The sequence below is a fragment of the Megalopta genalis genome, chromosome 1 (assembly GCF_051020955.1).
Source record: "Megalopta genalis isolate 19385.01 chromosome 1, iyMegGena1_principal, whole genome shotgun sequence".
NCBI classification, from domain to species: domain Eukaryota; kingdom Metazoa; phylum Arthropoda; class Insecta; order Hymenoptera; family Halictidae; genus Megalopta; species Megalopta genalis.
In genome coordinates, this window is record NC_135013.1 from 41,811,080 (window position 1) to 41,831,824 (window position 20,745).

Sequence of the window (20,745 nt, forward strand, 5' to 3'; positions counted from 1 at the left end):
AAAACTTAATTTAATATATTAGAGCTGTACTATCTACAACAAGGAAGGTAAGTACAGTAAGTTCTCCCTGATTCGCGCTCAGATTGGGTGCAAAAATTGACAATTTGGGAAGCGGAGATATGATTATTCGAGCCATACGTCTCGTTTTTATAATTGTTGACAATCGGTAACTATAAAAACGAGCTACAAGGCTCGAATAATCGTATCTTCTCTTTCTAAATTGTCCACTTTTGTGCACAATCTGAGCGCGAATTAGGATAACATATTAGGAGCAATTAGGAGCAACATATTAAATTAAGTTACTTCATAGCTCTAGAAGTATTTTTGATTCATTGTTTCAGTTAATAAATCGTTCTTTCTGTGTCAGGGTTCCTTTAAATTTGTATTTTATCTTATTTTGTCTTGGTCGTTATCACACCCTCAAGATGTTTGGACGGAAGTAGCATCATACACTTAAACATTTGAATTAAAACTCCAGGTACAACAACGACCGTGACTAAGACACTTTATGAAAAGATTTTTCGGGAAATATATACCGTGGCAACGGAACGTGATCAGCTTAATTTATTCTGTGATTCAATTGGAAATTTTTTGAGTTAAAATAACATGGTTTAAGATGATTGTATCAAATTTTTTACTAACCCTCTTTTTCGGAGTTATCAAGGTAATCCATAGATAAGCCTACAATTTTTGTTTAGATTCAAAAAATACCATATATTTTTTTATGGTACTTGCCAAATTCGTCTTAGCATCCCCTAAAAGATAGGTACAAAAAAATTATAGGTCAACCTGCCATTTATGCTTCGTAATAAAGAGTTGACCAAAAATTTGGCACAACCATCTAAAAGCTCTCCTTAAACCATGTTATTATTTTAGCTCAAAAAATTTCCAATTGAACCACTAGCAGCGGAATAAATTAAGCTGATCATGTTCCGTGGACCACTACTTTCAAATAAAACACCGTATCAAAATCGAATTAATTGTGTATGAGTTACGGAGGCACAGCAAACAACATACACAAGCGCCCGTGCGAGCAGAGAGAAGGGTTCACCCACACACATAAAGAGAAGTGTCCTTTTCACATCGAAAAACTTCCAAATCTTGATATGAAACTTAAAATCTTCAAAGAATTTAAATTTATCAATATCTGAAAATATATATGTTTAATTAATGAAATATTAACTCTTTATCAAAACCAATAGCAAAGTTTCCCCATTTTCTTTTCTTTTAAGATTATATGATAAGAATCTTTGATCGATTATTTTAACAATAATTCTAATAATAGCAATAAAAAAACTTGTAACATCATGCGTGTTTCTATTTTTTTTTTTTAATATAATAAGTTCAAAATGAAAGATTTTAATTTTAAAAAATTAAACGCAGTGATATTAACTATTAAATATTATTATTTTATTAAACAATAATTAATCTCATATTGAGATCTTGAATATTATTAATCAGAAAACGATTTTTCTTGCATTAGATTGCTCAAGTAGATGAAGGATGCATCAACGCATTGCTAACTTTAGAATACTTGAGTTTATTGTGTCAAATAGTACCAAATGAGAAAAGCAGCGAAATTATATATGGCCAAGTGCATCAAGACATTAAATTATCGAAGAGAAATGTTAGAAATATCAAGAATAATGAATGCAGTGCTGAAGAATTGTATCAAGGTCTACCAATCGCTGATGAAAAGATACATCCAATGCATTTCTTTTTCGATGCATTAAATATTTTACCAAAATGTCAGCAGGCTGAATTACTATTTTCCATGTTTGCTAATGGTAAGATTTTTGTGCATATGTAATAATGAAGCTATGAAACACATAGTGCATTTTGGAGAACATTCATTTGAGCCATCATCATCCAGTTATCACTTTTGCATTAAGTGGATCATAAATTTCAAATTAGAACATCAAATCATTAGATGGATTAAGTCAATCAATGGTTAACATATTTTTATATTCATTTAACACCATTTGTACCAATGTTTTGTATATACCTATTTTTATCAGAATAATTTTATAATCATTAAAGTGCAAAAGTTAATTCAGGAAAAGTAATTACACTTAAAAAATAATTTTGAATTACAATTTTAAAAGAGGTTGCTTGACTCCATTTGGTAAAAATAGCATTCTGAAAGATGTCTCTTCACCACTTTGTAAAAAATAGTATCAATCTTACCATTTTTTGTAATTGTTCTAGTTGATGTAAGTGAATTCTTACAGTTAAATCGAAATGTATAATTACTTTAAGGTTCAACTGCCAAGAATGAAAGTCAAGGACGTGCAAATAAGATCTTAATGGACAATGTTTTGGAACACGTAAAACAGTTACACAATAAAGAACTTCTCTTAACGTCTGCAGAGTCTCAGAAGTTCACGACGATGCTCCTTAATAGATCTCGAGATGGTGGTCCACGTTTACCGTTTTTTTCTTTAAAAGGTATCGATTTATTTTCAAATGTATAATCTTAAAATCACCAGTAATATGACCTCGAGAAAAGTTTTCTGTTTGTCATAGCATTTGCACCTTCAATCAAAAAAATATTTTGCTTTGATATTTCTTTCACATTATCAACAGCAAGTGAAATATTAAATTTCATTAAGTTATTTTTACTCAGCCTGTATATGCTGTATTAATATATGTTGTTTATTCATCTAAAATCTACTTTTAGAAAGACCATTTTACTACAATGACCAGTGCTCTTATCCACGATGGAAGTGTTTTATCAAAGGAATTAGTACAACACACGTTATTATCACAATTTTACCTGCATCAGAAAAGGATGTACGTTTATTTAATTCATCTACACATGTCGAGGATTTCTTCGTGAGCAATAACTCCGAGAAAAATTACAAATCTTCTGGTAAATTTGGTACATTTAGATCTGGTAAATTTAATGTTTACTACTATTCATGTAGTACTAGAAATATTTATTGCGATACTTAAATATGAAATACGTGTACTACTCTTATTATTGCCAATGTAGAAATATGATTGTGTGATTTTTAACTAATGGCTGACATTATTTGGCATTTTAAAAAATCATATAATCGCATCATCTTAATAACAGTACTGACACTTATTAAATCAGATACATACAGTTAAAATACTCTTTTAAAACATTTAAAAAAATATCTTTGAAATCATGTATCATATAAGAAAATCAGGCAGTAAGGAATTGAAAAAAGTATGATTTATCAAAACATATATCAAAACGACTTGCAGTCCGACACTATAACAGCTGTGCCCAACGATAATTACGTGAACGTTAAGATTTTAGTATATGCAGCATACAACACAATTTTCGTTTTATTTTTTTTTTTATTTTATTTCCTAGTTTCAAAAATTGCTGCTTGGAACATAGAAGCGTTTAACGTTACATAAAATACTTATTGAATGAAAACAAGAAGTACATATAACTTTGTTTTTTCACGGAAAAATGATTGATGAACTGGGCTTCTATGCCTTACCACAAAATCTAGAAAAAAAATGAGAACACTATTTGTGATAACATCTTATTGGAAAATTAATATAAAAGTGGTAAGTTTTCAATTTCCATGAAAAGTTTACATTTTTTCGATTTTTAAATATATAATCACTTTTTGCAACTACAGTTTGTAACAAAAATATCTGAAAGAATCCTCTCATATGTGGTTTGTGGTCCAAAATATGTCATATTTTTTCGAAATTTAGGAACCAACCGAAAAGAGATAATTGGTTGCAAAGCGTGTAATATATTTTACCTTATAACTTTCCTTGTAGTCAAGCTACAGGGTTGAAATTTGTCACGAAGAGTTCTTTCTTAGTCAGGTATCGAACGGTATAATATTCATTGAAAAAGGCATTAAAAGGCATTGGTTAAGAGCATTGTCTGTGAAATACTGCCAGTGAAAACTGTCTCGAAAAAGCTTGTATCGGTGAAATCTGTGGGACCCGTGAGTTGAAGTTATATTATTGTTGAAAAAAACTTCTTTCAATACGTTAGCTCCAATTAAACATGTAACTATAAAAATGGTGTGTTACATATATTTATAGAAAATGATGCAATAAATATTTCTAGTACTATTGGATGTATATGAAACTATCTTTAGTAAAACGTTTGCAAAAAATAATATTATATCAAAACAGGAGAGAATGGAAACTTTCAAACTTTTGAAGAAAATCGTGTTATTCCTGTTTATATTTACGATTGTTCACTAGCCTCGTTAATTGATACATTGACCGATAAATCAAAAATATTGCATAATAAGGATATATATCAAGATCATACATTTCGGCTTGGACAACAGGACGGTAAAGATTTTGTTGAATTAAAATTTGGTTGTAACTCGAAACCTTCTTCCCCGGAATCAAAAAGTGATGATTCTGATAACACCGCGAGTGGTAAGTGAAACTGTTTCATTATATTTTATTTATGATTATGAAACAACCGTTAAAGAAATAATCAAATGCTATACAACACTGATGATTATAATGTATCTGTTTTTCCTTGCTATCAATTCTTCCAATTTCAATCACTTTTTAATCATTTTGTTACATTTTTTGTTCCATTTGATGTCTCACAAAAGGCACTTAAAAATGAAATTCAATTCAAGGACGCACAAGTAGAAATTTCACTTCTAATGATGTTAAATATAGTGTTAAAAACTTAACTATTTTAAAAGTTGCTTCATTTCCTTCATAAAATTGAGTATTTCTATTTGCCATTTATTTTTTCACATTCTTGTGTCAGCTCATATGATTATTTTTCTTATTGTCCTCTTATTTTCTCATTAATGGCTATTTGAGATATTACATGATTTTATGCGAATATAATTTTACTATATACCAATGTTTATAATTGATGATCTTCATAGTTTTCTGTATTTAATATTTTTATTTATAACAGATCAACGAAGTCTCACGGAACATTGTAAACGAGTGAGTTTGGCGCACTGTCATTGTTACGTTGTTGCTGTATATAAATCATTAGTATTGCAACATCCTCTTAGTTACGAAGATATGGAAGCCGCTGTAGAACAGTGCGAGGAAACATTAATTGAAATTGACATAACAAATTATTTACGATGCGTATGCAGGCATTTAAGTAAATTATCAGAGAAAGATACATTAGATCAGTTGGAAGATTCGGCATGCAAACATGTTGAACAATTACATGATTTAATTAGGGACAAATTTGAGAAAATAATGACAGTTGCATTTGGGCCTGTGCCCGCACATCCTGAATTCTATTACTGTTCTCCAACTTGGATGGGTCATAAAATGGTATATTCTTGATTTAGAATTCTAGAGTATATGAAATAGTAACTAACAATATAATAATGTGAATATATTACTGAAATTTACAGGATCTCCTTGAACTTCAAAAATCAGACAGTGATGATGAAATAGAAAATGTCATTTTTCGTCCAATAAATATTGATTCCACGTCGCACAATCATCATAAAAAAGGTGCGTAGTAAAATATGATTCAAAATTGCTACTGAAGTATTAAAAATAGTATTTTTGAGTTACAAGCTTTGAAGTACATTTGGATAAAGGGCACAGGTTGTTTTTTACGTCCAAAATTTGTTTCTTTGGAATGAATTACAGTAGAACTTTTCATACATAACTTGAAAATTGCAGAAAAATTGCATTTCTATGGCTAACAAATTACTTGAATAAATTTCCTGGCAACAAATGTTGGAATCTCACACATAACTGACACAAATCTACAAAACGTATTTTTTTCAAATAACTAACATAATTTTAAATATTAAATTGTTTATAAACAGTTCAGTCGGAAAATTTAGTGTGGCCTGCCAGAAGTACACACAGAATATCAAGCCAGGACTCTGTCGAATATTTATCAAATGATTTGCAAGAAGAAAATATTTATGAGAAGGAACAACCCCTTTTTTTGCAATTAAGTTGTTCTATTCGATTCCAATCCAGATCCGGTCTTAGTACTGTGCCAGTAAAAACTCTGCCAACCTGTTTTATGGAAATCTTACAAAAAATGGAAGATTATAAAAATAAAAGTATAGCAGGTGTAAGTCCGAGTGATCTAAAAATTACTTTGGATATAATCTGTTTAAATTTACCAAGAGAAGTATTAGAAATAAATCTGGAGCGCTACTCTGGCTTACGTACAACGTCATTTTGTAGTGGCTCTCCCATTAGCAGTTTGCGAACAGAAAGCGGAAGTAGTTCCGAGAATAACACTAGAAATGAATTTTTCCAAGAAAAAATGTCTCATCTTCCTTTAAATCAACATAGCGCAATAAACAATTTGAAAGATGAAATCGAATGGCTTCTACAAGACGAAACTGCCACCGCCCTATTGGACCGACCTTCTGTCAATGAAGAAATTTTGAAATTTGTCGCAAATCACGTTTCAGAATCTTCAGACAGATTTAGTTGTAAATTAGAAAAAGTTCCATTGCATTTTGTTTTCCCCTCAGAGGACAGTAAACCAAAGTTTCTAAATGAATTGAAAAAACTTGAAATTGATAAATACCGTATTCAGCAAGAAGGAAAGCTCTTTTATTTTGTAAAAAGCATGGAATACATACCGACTATAGTAACGCAAATGGATTCGAGCAATGACAGAGAAGAAACAAAAGTCAGGCATGGTATGTTTTATTATGAAAGTGTCAAGTCTATCACGTATTAGGATTTATGTGTTACAGTTAGTGTGTTACATACAGAATTATGTAATACAAAATGTATTTCCCAGATATAATAATTTCGACGATATTTGTTTAAGGTAATACCGTAGATAGTACAGAGAAGAAAAAATTACACACAAGTAATGAAACTGAAAATGAAACTCAACACAATTCTGAAACTGATAGTAAAATTGAAAATTATGGATTTGAAGATTCTAATATGACAGAAAGAATATTTGAATTAAATGATACACATAAAGGACAATGCAATTCAAAACAGGGTTTTCAATGGCTAAGAGATCTTGATAATCGTGAAAATTTTTTACCGAATTTCTGGTTAATTTTGAAAGTAGAAAGTGATTATGTCAATGTTTATTTTCACTGTAGGTAAGTAATTTTCAGGATTTAATTCTAAGTATATTTTGCATTTTTTCCAAAATTATACATTTTTTTTTAAATTAATATCGTTATTATGAGTAATATTTTTCTTGTTTAGTAATTTGATTAACGATGTCTAATCGTATTAACAACAGTTTCTTGCTACTCCTGAAAAACATATTAAATTACGTCACTTTCGTCAAAAAGCTGCTATATGGTTACTTGACTAAATATAAAATCATATACTACTCTACAAAATTAAAGGATTACTAATTTATAACCGGATGTTACCGATTTAACACCTGCACATTTCAGAGATAAAGTTTCTACTTTCAAAGGTGACAACATATTTCAAGGTTATTGAAATTGAAGGTGGCTATTTTAAATTGCATATCTACGCAAAATAGAATATTTGAAGAAACTGACAATAAGTTCAAGAAGGTGAAATTAAAGATATCATCCTGCAAAATTGATGCATGCAGAATATTGTTAGATCTTTTTACACGATGTTATAGAAATTCGAAGACAGATAATTTTTCGGTTATAATTTAGTGATCCCTTAATTTCGTAGAGTAGTGTACAAATGTTTACATATTTGCAACAATCAATAGGTTCTTAGAAATTGCATCGGCAGAAGTAAGCAGTTATTGGCAAACTCAGAAGACATTAATTAGTCAAATAAAAAGTACTTGCCGTCAAGTGAATCAATATTTACTTTTACAAAATCTTCACAAGACCAGTAAATGTTCAGAGCTACTGGAAACTGAAACAACCGAAGACTTCAACTGGAAATCCGAAACAACAAACGAGTTTAACAGTAGTATACAGAATAGAGATTCAGCACAAAATTTCACTCCTGGTATGTTCCGATGTAGGGTAGTCTGGGAGTTTACTTTTCGATTACATCCTCGATTGAAAACTGGACCTGGTAGGTCCGGGCTCTCGCGGGGTATAAAAGCATTACACGGAGTGTTAAACAGATTCGCCGTAACTAATCGTAGCAACATGTTCGTCTACCAAGAAAATAATAAAAATGTATTTTACCTAAGACTTCACGAACAAATAAGTGATGGCAAAATGTTACAGAACAAGCTATCAGAAAGCGATGAAAAACTTGTCGTTTCTCGTAGCAATAGCGTAATTTCACTGTCGCAGACAAAATTAAGTGATAATGCCATGGTGAATGACACACGGCCTAGAGTTCGATCTTTCAGTGAAAAAGAATCGAACATCTTGAACAGAACTGAAGATTCGATTGTTTTAATGGTACATGGAATATCGGACGCTGGACCAGAAGTTAAACGCGATTTAGTGCAAGTTTTACAAAATCGTCTGGATGATGCAGTATTGGAAGTCTTATCCGTTATGTTAGCAAGAAATCCAATGTGTAAACTAACTCCTGACGATGTTCATTTCATACAACCACCAAAGCCACCGGAGTGCATAATAAAGTTGTGTATAGAAAAACATTGTATACCATACATTGGGGCTCTAGAATTTTATTTACGACAAAATATCTTACAATTTCTGTACATACCGAAGTACACCGATAACAAGGTAGATTGTCACTTTCAAGATTATTCACAGATTGAAGGATCGACAAGACGTGTTGCCGAAACAGATATTTTCTTATACAATCAAAGTCACTCCAGTGGTAGTAAAGGAATCGCTTGTATAGCATTTGCTATTACTGACGATGGTGGAGAACCGATTAAATCATTGGATAGGGAATTAGTAGAAAATGGTTTCCCAGAGAATATAAGGGAAGATGACTTTGAAAATATTGTCGCAACGTCAGTTTTTGATAAAAAGTCAACTGTTTCATCACCCTTGATTGAATTCAAGATTTGGAAACAGGGCAGAGTCAATATCGAAGCTTTGTTGCAAAAATTGTGCTCCACAGTGAAACATGCTATTTGGGATTTAGTGACAGAATATAAATTTTTACCAACACCTTTGACAGAACCATTACTAAATGATGCTACAAAAACACATATGGAAAACGCAAACGCAGAGACGTCAACTAAATCCGACATATCACAGAGGATAGTTCCAGATTTGTCGATTAACCGATTTGAAACAGGCGAAGATGGAAAATTACATTTTATTTATTGTGTGACATTTTCTCAGTGGTTCCGTTTTGCCTTAGAAATTGGAGTTCCGTCGGTGAAGAAACATGAAGTAAATATTTATCACAGACATTCTATAGCTACTATTGTTAGAGAATTAGAAATTCTTATCCAGAGTCAAGCGCCTGACACGTCAAGCAGAGCTTTTGTTTTGAAAGATAAACAACCTTTCACTGAAAAATTCGTTTTAAATGATGAAACAACAAACAAAGAGAATGACTGTCTTGATTCAAAACATGAAGACAATTCGAACCTGCCTCATTACGTACCCTGCGATTTTAATAAAGATGAACAAGGAACATATACAAAATGTATTTTAATAGCTAGAAACTTTTGTCAGTGGAAAGCTTCCTTCGACGAAACAGTACAGTCAGAAGTATTTGTCCCAAAAGGTAAATTACATTATTGAATCATTCCAAAATACAAATATATCTTTGTTGAAGATCATTTTTTTTATGAAACAAAATTTATTCTTCCTTTAACAAAACTACTATTATTATAGCTACGACTTGTAACATTATAGTTACCCCTCATACATAACATGTCTACAAATATATTGCTATTTTATCCCACTTTTATAAATATTTAAATATTATCTTTATACGATGATGTTAACTTCCAAAACATCGTATTGTCTTTACACATATTATTTGTATTCACATGGATTAATTAATATCTTTTTTGTCATAGATCAAAAGGTATTACAAAAGTTTAATCCGTTGATATTGGAATCAAGTTTTGTATCAAGACAACGAATAATACTTGCTAAAATTCGAAATGATAAGGTACGCATTAGGTATTTTGTGTAAGTAGTGTTTTCATATAATATTAGATAATATTAGAATTGATGTATCAAAATAAATAATTATGATTATGTACAAATAAACACTCTTTACTGATTTCAATGATCTTCAAATATATTAACAAGTTCAACAAGGTAATTCTATAAACTCAGAAATTACAAAAATATTGTTTGTTGCAGATTACGCTTTATATGTACAACTGGTCTAAGGAAAAGTCTGAAAAGCTAATGAAACAGGCTAACAGTTTGGGAACATGGCTTTCTTCAAGATCTAATTTTTTTAGGAATATATTAATGCAGAAGTTAGGAATATTTCATCATCGACCAAATTTAACAAGAGAAACAAATTCGCATTACTTCCAGATTACGGATACAGATAGTCTAACCAAATTTTCTTCTACGGCACACAACGATGATAAAGAATGGACAAGATCAAATAATAGAGTACAAAGCATAAAACACAATCAGTTCTCATGGAACGAAGTGCTTGGTCAAACGATGCGCGATGTAAAATCAAATAGTTGTTTACATAATAACGGCGATCCAGTTGCAAAAGCAGTTTACGATTTGCAAGAATTACGGGCTCGTGAAAAGAAAGTGAAAGGTAAGTATTGAAAGAAAGAAAAGCAATTTTATTTATGCATTATTTTGAATAACGATGAAAGCAAAGTAATATGAGCTTACACTTAATATTTAAAATTTGAATCACCTTCAACTTACTAAACATAATTGATATAGTTAAACTGTTTTTACACAAGAAATCGTGCATTCTCAAGTAAAAGTTTTTAAAGAAAAATTTAGGTCACAAAATACTTGAATGCCTCTCTTGGTTTCCAAAGTGAAAAAGAAAGTTTGCAAAGTAAAATGAAACCGTCCAAAGTGGCTAACATGATGACATTAACAGATTTTATCATTAATGGTTTTTTAATGATTATTTTAATGTCATTGATATTTTTTTAAATAACTATATTTTTCACTTCATGATACAACTAATACAGATAAGATTCAATGACCTAGAACACGCTATTACCTGGAAATGAGCTTGAGTATTTCTTTTTTATATTATGTATTTTGTAATGCAGCAATCATCGTAGTTGGTAATATTATACATAAATTACATAAATAATATTTTACTAAACAACTGTAAGTTAATAATCTTTACATAAATTTTGCTTGTTCTTTCAGACGATTTAAATAAACTGTACGTAATGTGGCAAAATCGTAGTGCTGCGCCAAATATTCCAATTTCAATCAGTGCTTTGAATACTTCCAAACAACATTCTCGTTTGATACATTTCTGTCACACGCCATTGTTATTTTTACCTTCATGGCGTTTGCAATCTGCAGCGACAAGAGATCATTCATTAGCAACACAGTCTCCATTGAATACAAATACCACTGTCCATCAACAATTGCCGCAACAAGTACAACCAAATCAAAGTATGCAAACAGATATGGTAAAGTGGCACCATGAATTGTGTAGTTTGATGTTATCTGAATACAAACAATACCTTCAAATAATGGGATTTAATCCGGTTCAAATGGAATCACTTACTAAAGGGTGAGTTTTTAAATATCGGACTCATGATCAGATGCTAACCGATACTAAAACAAATACATACTCAGAAGTCAGGTGAAATACACATGCAGCAATCATAGGTATAATGTATATGAAAAAGGATTATATGTATATGATATAGTGACAAACATTATTAAGTAAATAAAGATGTCATTTAATAGTTTTTCTTATTTAATATTACATTCATTTTTATGTAATTATGTTTATAAATAAATTTTATAATCAGGCTTACGGAAATGTAAGTAATCAATTTATTTTGTATATTTACAATCTCATGATAACTAAAACACTGTGCATTAAGTTAAAAAGATATTATTTTTATAGTGGTTTGTAAACATTACAGTATTTTTTGTTTTATTCAGTATTCTAATTACACTTATCTCTACGTTTTCATTTAAAATCTGAAAATTAGTAGTTTCAATTATAGAGATGAATAGACAAAATACTGTGTATCTGACAATGCTATAACAACCATTAAAATTAGTTGAAGTATTTAAAATCGTCATCATAATAAGTATATCATAAAAAAATATGATGAACAGATCATAAGGAAATGATCTCAACTATATTGTCCGGAATAGATTTCCATTTTAATAATTCCTAATCATTTTCAGTAATGAAAACCAAACACAGCAACAATCCTATTATCTCAAAAAATCTATGTTGGGAGGAGTACTGCTGTTTGAGATTTATTTCTCTCAACCATTTTTTATAGTCAAGTTACATATTATTGAGTGCAATCGACTTCAGACGAAAACAACTAGCGCGTTGGTTAATCAGGTACGTTGGCCTTAAATTAATGAAATTATTTATCATTGATACTAGTTTTCTTCAAGTAAATATTTCCACGAAGATCGGACAAATATAAATTGGATTTTATTTGTAGTACTTTATTGAAATAATACTCTTTTATTCAAATCATTGGATGTTTGTACTATTATATATGTATATGTTACAGTGAAACACCGAAATGTGGAGAATGTCGACTTTCACCGGTGAATGTCAACATTCACATAGTCGCTTGGTGTATGTCCGAAATATTTGCTAAATACCCTTATTTCTGACTTACACCGGTAAATGTTGACATTCACCATGCACTAATGGTGAATGTTGAACATGTTGGAGATTTATATTTTCTTCTCCGTAATTCAGTCGCTATAAAACGCCACAAGGGTGACGTAACTTTTTCGCCTCTCTTTCTGAAAGGAATGGCCAAGAATTTAAAATACACGGTACATTCTACATGAGAAAAGAAAATAATAGTAATAAAAAAATTACTTACTTATGTGATTCAAATCTTATTTATTGCAACAACTTAAACTATTATGACACTTTGAATTGCACAAGAGTCCCTTGCTTTTACAACTGCATTTATTTGTGGAACACTTCCTTTTGCAATGACAGCGTCTATAGCCTTGTCCCCCGCTTCTCGAATTAGCTGCAGCTGCTTCTTTCAGCGACATTTCTTGAAAAGAAATCTCATCTATGGAAAGTAACTTTTCTTTACAAATTACGAACTGATTACGTGTGTAAAGCTGCTTGAGGGTACCATTTTTATTTGCCAGTTTATAGAAGTCGGAGTCTTCTATTCCAACAACAACCGCTAACACATTTCGGTTATCTGTACGACCATGGTCGACATCAGGGACTTGTATTCGTACATTATCACCAATTTGAGCAGGAGGAAATTGTTTTTGTGAGGCTCGTAACATTTTTGTTGCTTGCAGTAGAAGATTTTCTTTCGCGGCCGCTCTTTTTGTAGAAATCAACTCGTGTTTTTCAGTTAGAATTTGATGTGAAGACGTTGTAGGTTGTAGGTCCTCTTCAATATTTTTCTTTGGAATATGGTTTTCGGTATGACCACCGCTCAAATTTTTTTTATAAGCATTAACAGTTTCTTCAAGCTGTTCTTCGGTTTCAGAAGTATTGGCAGTTTTTTCGAGTTGTTCTTCAGTTTCAATATTTGCGATTTGTTCGCCAGGCAAAAAAGACGATGCTATGCCTCTTTTTGCTTTAACGCCAAACATGGCTTCATAAGGACTTTGGCGTATTCCTTCGTGGTATGTAGTGTTCTTGGCAAATTGAACAAAGGATAAACCATCTGACCATTTATTTGTATCGTTATCGTTCATCCATGCAGTTAGCATATTCTGTATATCCTGATTGGCCCTTTCAACTGAGCCTTGTGTTTGACTGTGACGAGGCTTTCCATAAACTATTTTAACATCTTTCCACATAGCGCATATTTCGGATATGACTTGATTACTAAATTCTCTGCCATTATCTGATTGCAATATTGCTGGTGCACCAAATGTTAAAAATATTGAAAGAACGTGATGCGCTACTTCTTCAGCTTTTTTAGTTTTCAAAGGTCGTAGCTGGACAAACTTAGTTAAATGATCTTGATACACCATTATGAACTTATATTCGCCATTTCTGTTTGACTGCAGATCTATCAGATCAACTTGACATCTTGAGTTTAATTCAGAACTAACCATTGGCTTCACAACAATACCTTTCTTAGGTACACTGTGTTTCATTTGACACTGTTTGCATAAATTTAAATACAACATTACAACTTCATATGTAATATTTTTGTATTTAACTTGCAACTCTTTAAGCATACGTGTTCTTCCTCCGTGGCCTATTCTGGTGTGAGTTTCATATAGTATACTGTACAATTCTTCATTGGTAACATAATACTGTGTGTTCGTTTCCCCTGGTTTTAATGGTACAATTAACTTCTCTTCATCATTAATTTTTAAAACATCAAAACGTTTTAATCGTCTGTAATCCAAAGATGTGTTGCATTTAATTTTAGCAGAAACCACTTCAGAAAGTATTTTAGAATACTTTTCTTGAGAAAAATAAAAACAATTGTCTTCTCGTTTACCCGCAATTAATGCATTTAACTTTTCAAGAAAAAGATCACGATTTACTGCAGTATCCATTTAGTATAAATTAGGGTATCGGAAAAAAATTAAGAAAACGTTGCTCGCGTTATCAAACCTTGCATAAAACTGACAAAGCTGATTGACTCCGAGCAGAACAAAGGATTTGGCTTTCACCGACGTATTTGGTATCTGTTGACATTCACCGGTGAAAGTCGACATTCTCCAATTTCGGTCATTCACGGTAACATATATATACATTCCATTTCTACTAGTACACTTATACGAGACTTTATATTTTTTTTAACAAATGTTTTTAAACAATTATTTTCATGCAACAAAAACAGACACGTGTTGTTTAGTGCACTCTTGAAGTTCCTAATTTTTCCTCCAACTTGCTGGAACTGTATGAATCAAGACATGCAATGTGATAATATTCCTCATCTTCTGCATCAATGAATTGTTTATTGTAGCTTTCTATTCTCTTTCTTCTTCCGTTTTTCTTCATATTGATATTACTATAAATATTATTTTATTCATATTTATATTGTTTCGTTTGATTTTTAAACCGTCGTGAAAGCCCGTTTCAACAATGTATAATTTCAACAATTATACATATCTTCTGCCTCAAATTGGTATTTATTAAGAATCTTTCCTAAATTAATTGTTAAAAAATGGGTTAATGTTTAATTAATTGAAAATAGTGACGAACGATAGACTGGTAAACCAATCTTCACTAGCTATTTTATTATTAATCTAATGCAAACTCACTGTAACAAATAATTAATTTATTCTCATTAAGTACGAAAATTTAAAAATTTTATTATATTACAGTTTCTATTAAGCTTCGTGGATGCTTGTGACAATATTAAGATTAATATGCATCTGCATTCGTTTACATATGATTTTCACTTACGTTGCATCCATTCGTACATTGCTGGAAACGGATCTTGGTCGTTGCAACAAGGCTACCATCTTATTCATTTCCTTGACGATTTTAATAAATATTATAGTAAAGCGCCAAATTACGCAAGGAATCTTATATATAGTGGTGAGTTCTATATCTAATTGTTTTCTTTAAAATAATTCCTTTGCTCACGAAATTGTGTATGTACACTCATTTATTAGAATATTCTGACACTTTTTAAACTGTAATAACTTTCTTGAAAAGTAGACCAAATGATTTGAATTTTGTTAGGCGTTAGAGCGACTAGTTCACTAGACAATGTCTGAACAAATTTTTGCAAAAATTAAAATTGTTTGGAATAACAAAAAAAAGTAAACAAATAATGGTTTTTAACTTTCTTATCTGAGCGTAGAGCGCAAATTTAAACAATACGTTTTGTAGGCCTCACTTTTGTAGAAATTTTCGAGGCAAGCAGTTGTTGTTAACGTATAAATTGTAAGGTAACTTGAATTATGCGAATTAATTATTTCTTTACAAGTCAGTGTTGTGGCATCAGAGTTCATTTGAAACGATTATTTCATTTTTTAATGACATTTTATAAAATTACAACCGTATTATTGTAAATATTTATTTCTTTTGCTAATAATGCAACATATGTATGTGTATTTTAGATATAGTGGCAATTCGTAATTTGACAATACCTGGCCGCATATTGTATTCTTACTTACTATCCCACGAGAAAAACTATAATATGCAGGTATTTGAAATGAAATGCGATCATCAAGATTCTCACGAATTCGAATACGTTTTAGTGAACTTAGAGAATACACCTTCCATCAGTTACTGTGATGGTCAAGATATAAGATACACCGATGATTTCGATGTTGCATTAATCGTATCGTATTTAGAGCAACCTGTGCAAATCGAAAAAACAGGAATTACATTAAAATATTATTTAATGTTAACGAGTAAGAGGGAATTATATCCAAAAAAAGAAGTGGAAAATAATAAGCTCGGAAAATTCCGGACTGTATACAACATTGAGAAACCTGTAGCAAGTACTTCGGCGGAATCAAAGTCTGATACAAACAATTTTAAGAAGGAGATTTTAAAAGAATTCTCTTCGGATTGCTTCGAACGTGATCAAGATATAAATGACAAAAAAAGTGATTCTAGAGTATCGAGTATTAATTTTAGTACTGTTAATAATAGTGCAAGTGCACCTACGCCGCCACCAGTGCCGAATTCTCCATTGACGCAAAACACAAATCCCCCAATTATCCCGATAAATTCATCGTCGCCACGTATGATTCAAATACGACAAGAATCAATCAATTACTTGGGTTATTACTCCTCACACGAGCAGTTAATGCAACAGACAATAATGTTTCGAGCAAGTGAAGCTCGTAATCATATATCACGTATGATAGATCGAGGAACGTTGCAATGCAAAACGCATCTACTCTGGAATAAACTGTTGGAAAGTAAATCCACAATGAATTATACGGAGTTTGCTGAACTCTGTTCTTTGGCCCATGTGGAACCGTTATCATATTTAGACCCCAGACTAAAACCGCTAATTAATCAACCAGTTTCATGGTATCAAACTTTGTCCAAAGTTTTACAAAATAAATATCAAGATCATCATAAGCAGTTCAATACACCAGATGGAAATATCACGCATCTCCTTATATTACATCCAAGCTCCTTTCAAGTTTTCATGATGCTAACTATAGATTTACATGCTTCAAAAGGAGTTTGTATCTTTATTTTTGTAAATAGCATGCACATATTTCATTGTCACTGACATTGTAACTCTACAATTTACTGTTTCTTTACAGGCTTTGTATGCAGTTTACTGCAAGTCAAAGGAAGCAATTAATACTGGCTGCTGCATAGAAGACATTTATAGTTTAATTGAAGGTTTTGTAAATGCGTGTTGTTTTCACTTGTGGATGAGTTTATACAATTAGCAGCAATATAGATGTACAGAAATGAAATTCAAAGAAATGTACAATTTATATTTATCTACATTGTAAATTTGTTTGTTGTCCACTTACTAAAGTTTACTTTTAGATATTACAATTCTTAATAATTGCTAAGAATTTTATAATTCTGCATTTTTGTTAAATGTAATTTGTATAAAAGAATATATTTTCTTGTTAGAAATATGAGGATTCCCTGCTTCACCTATTCTTTATATCTCTACTTTTTATTCTTAACAGTGTTTACTGGTACATGCTTGATACATACAAATACAATCAAGTTAAGTGTAACTTCCCCCCATGCCTACTCTATCAGGATAATCAGGCCCAGCTTATCTCATACGGACAAGTCCCCGTTATGAGGAAACATTTTATTATACCAGAGATGACTAGGGAGATTGTTAATACTAAGGTTTTATATACTTGACTAGTATATAACTACTAGTTCGCCGTAGTTTGACGAAATTCGTCAAAGAACATGCGGTGCGCATCGAGTTTTAAAAGGAAGTTAACATGTTTACGCCGTGGCCGATTTTCATGTTTTTCGCTGTAAGACGACGCTCGAATTCATGCTGCGCTTCATCTGGTGGCGCACGATTGTTGCTTGTTCAGACCCGTATACGCGTTGCATCTGTTTGCTCAATAGTACAGTGAGTGCTTATTTTGCAAGTTGTGTAACTCGTGCCGTTTTTTCATCCTGACCACAGATTTCTGCCAGTAAGTATAACTAGAAAGGTGGTTAGCATTTTTTTTAAATTTTTGCCCATATAAATAATAGATAACATGGATATGGAAATAAGTGATTCGTCTGATGAATCTATAAATGGAAGCAGGATCAAGGATACTTTCTTCCTCTTCAGACGAGGATTTTGTTAATGCAAGCAGTGAAATGAATGAATGTTCCACGGAGGAAGAAGATTTTGAGTTTAAATCAGAGAACGAGGATCATGATGAAGAATGGCAGGACGAGAAAGAACTTCAGTAATAAATGAGTATTCGGAAGAAGAGGAATTTTTATTTGAAAATACTGACTGTAATAACCCTGTTGCTTTATACAAACTATTCTTCACGGATTACATACTAGAAAAGATAGTTGAAAAAACAAATGAATATGCTGCACAATGCATACAACCAGAAATTAGATTATATTGATCTAACAGCGACATGTATGCGAACGCACGCATAAAAAATGCGTACCACAGCCAGAACTGAAGATCGGTTGCACGAAACATTGTTGAAGCAATTGTGGATACCTTCAAAAGTGCTATTAAACCTGGCAAAAATATTGTAATCGACGAAAGTATGGTTCCATGGAGAAGACGTCTCGGTTTTCGCCAATACATCCCAGGCAAGCGACATAAGTATGGCATAAAATTATATAAACTGTGTCTTCCTGGAGGCTACACATATAATATTGATATTTATGCCGGAAAAAATGCAACAGCAATTACGAAAACTCATTCACATGATGTTGTACTGAAGTTGATGAGTGGATTACTATCTGAGGGCTGCATATTATTTACAGATAGCTATTACACAAGTGTCCCTTTGGCTGAAGAACTTTTAGAGAAACAAACATTTATTTGTGGTACTGTCAAAATGAACAGAAAATTTCTACCGCCACATGCAAAACGAAAACAACACCGTGGTGGCATTATGAATTTGGAAAATCGTAATGGAGTTAAATTTTTGAAATGGACAGATAAAAGACCTGTTTGTATGTTATCTACTTGCGAGAATCACATGTGTACAATTATTCAAGGAAGAAATAATAAATTAAAGCCTGATACTGTTTTCTTTTATAGTGATGCAAAAAAGGGTGTTGACTTGTCGGACCAAATGTCTTCGTATTATAGTTGTTTACAAAAAACTGTGGAATGGTACAGAAAAATTATCATATAATTAATATGTGGAACTTGTCTCAAAAACATTTTTTATGTATGGAACATAAACATGTATGTACATACATAAAAAATGAGGTAATAAACATATTAATACTTTAAAATTTAAAGAACATATTATTGATCATCTTTTAATCAATAATTATCGAAATAAAGAAATAGCAATTAGAAAGCAAATACCGTCGAAAAGAGATTCACACTTTCTTCATTCGTATGAAGGACCTACAAGAAAAACAAGACAAAGATGTAAAGAATGTTATAACTGTTTATATAAAAAAGAAGGTAGAGTGTATGCTGCAAAGAAAATTAAAAAGGTAATCACGTATTGTAATCGTTGTAAAGGCCAGCCAACACTCTGTATAAAATGCTTTAAAAAATTGCATCGAAATACATAAACAAATATGTTTAGTTTATAATATTTAATTGTTATGTTTTTATTACTAAATTTTTGTTTTATAATATATATTTATAATGTTTATAATGTTAAGATAAAATAAAATAAATACAATTTCAATTATTTAAATTTTCAACTATACGGCAATTTTTTCCAGTTACTAAACGAACTATATTTTTTATGGTGAGCGGCGTCTAAACGAATGTTCAAGCGTGATCTACCGATGATGCACGCCGTCCGATGGCTTAGTATCGTGTGACCCACCGGTGATGCACGCCGCCAGATAGGACAGTCGAGCGTGACCCACCGGTGATGCACGCCGGCGTGAACGTGTTAATTAACCTGCAATAAACGAATAACGTAGCAAGACTTTCCATGAATGTTCACTTGTGATTCGACTTTAGCTCTACTAGCAGCTCGAGAATCTACCTACGCATTCAGTTTTTATAATGATTTTTATAACAGGGTCACTTTTTTCAACTTACCCGTAAAGTCAAGAATGGAACTTTATCAATTACGAACAAATTTCATATATAAGTGCTGTATTATGAAGCAGCTTATTGAATGATCTAAATCAAAACATGGATCGTAAAAATTAAATAATTAAAAGATTAGAAGCATATATTATCAAATTATAAATATTCGTTTTCTGAAGAATCATTTGGCGGCACCTATTAAAGTCTTGTTGAATTTTCAAAACAATCATACTAAAAATGTCACAATTTTTAATCAATCTATAGACATTTTTTTAACGTCGTAATTGCAGTGCTCAGTAAGCAATTTGTCCAGAATTTAACATGAATCTAACCGTATACTATTATGTCAAAAACCGAGCCATCCGATTCCGCATTTTACATAGGATTTGGCACCAACACCTTTATTATACATATAATAAAGCGTATTTTAAAAACAAAATAACAAGAGATGTCTGCAATTGTTTAGGTTGTTTTGCAAACTAGATTTAAATTGGAATTGGCTTCAGTCTTCTGAGTATGTACTTGGTACATTGTAGTACATTATACATAGTACGATATGTTTGACTGTATTATGGCGTTACAGGTGAGGCATATTGGTGGTTAGGTTTGAGTAAGTTTTAGGTTCTATAGACATTAATATATAT

The 20,745-nt window shown here is 31.5% G+C and overlaps 1 protein-coding gene and 1 long non-coding RNA gene across 5 annotated transcripts in view; one reads left to right on the forward strand and one right to left on the reverse strand.

Moving 5' to 3' along the window:
* LOC117218646 (KICSTOR complex protein SZT2) overlaps positions 1-17,514 on the forward strand; it is a 38,450-nt gene extending 20,936 nt beyond the window's left edge. The window contains exons 11-26 of one of the 4 annotated variants that reach the window (XM_033467190.2): positions 1,484-1,787; positions 2,260-2,448; positions 2,681-2,896; positions 4,138-4,392; positions 4,898-5,274; positions 5,358-5,460; positions 5,784-6,623; positions 6,758-7,046; positions 7,649-9,558; positions 9,857-9,951; positions 10,149-10,572; positions 11,154-11,529; positions 12,162-12,327; positions 15,273-15,489; positions 16,017-17,101; positions 17,187-17,514. In XM_033467190.2, the coding sequence (XP_033323081.2) occupies positions 1,484-1,787; positions 2,260-2,448; positions 2,681-2,896; positions 4,138-4,392; positions 4,898-5,274; positions 5,358-5,460; positions 5,784-6,623; positions 6,758-7,046; positions 7,649-9,558; positions 9,857-9,951; positions 10,149-10,572; positions 11,154-11,529; positions 12,162-12,327; positions 15,273-15,489; positions 16,017-17,101; positions 17,187-17,318 (6,978 nt within the window). In that variant the 3' untranslated portion in view covers positions 17,319-17,514. Of the gene's footprint in view, positions 1-1,483; positions 1,788-2,259; positions 2,449-2,680; positions 2,897-4,137; positions 4,393-4,897; positions 5,275-5,357; positions 5,461-5,783; positions 6,624-6,757; positions 7,047-7,648; positions 9,559-9,856; positions 9,952-10,148; positions 10,573-11,153; positions 11,530-12,161; positions 12,328-12,505; positions 12,838-15,272; positions 15,490-16,016; positions 17,102-17,186 lie in introns of those variants that run through there. The other 3 variants (XM_033467191.2, XM_033467192.2, XM_076527974.1) reach the window with 3 other exon arrangements.
* An 811-nt stretch (positions 17,515-18,325) lies between these two features.
* Positions 18,326-20,718, reverse strand: LOC143261845 (uncharacterized). Its single transcript, XR_013035877.1, has 2 exons — positions 20,111-20,718; positions 18,326-19,967 (listed from the first exon to the last, which is right to left on the reverse strand). It is a non-coding gene; the product is annotated as an uncharacterized LOC143261845 (long non-coding RNA).
* Between the last annotated feature and the right edge of the window lie 27 nt (positions 20,719-20,745).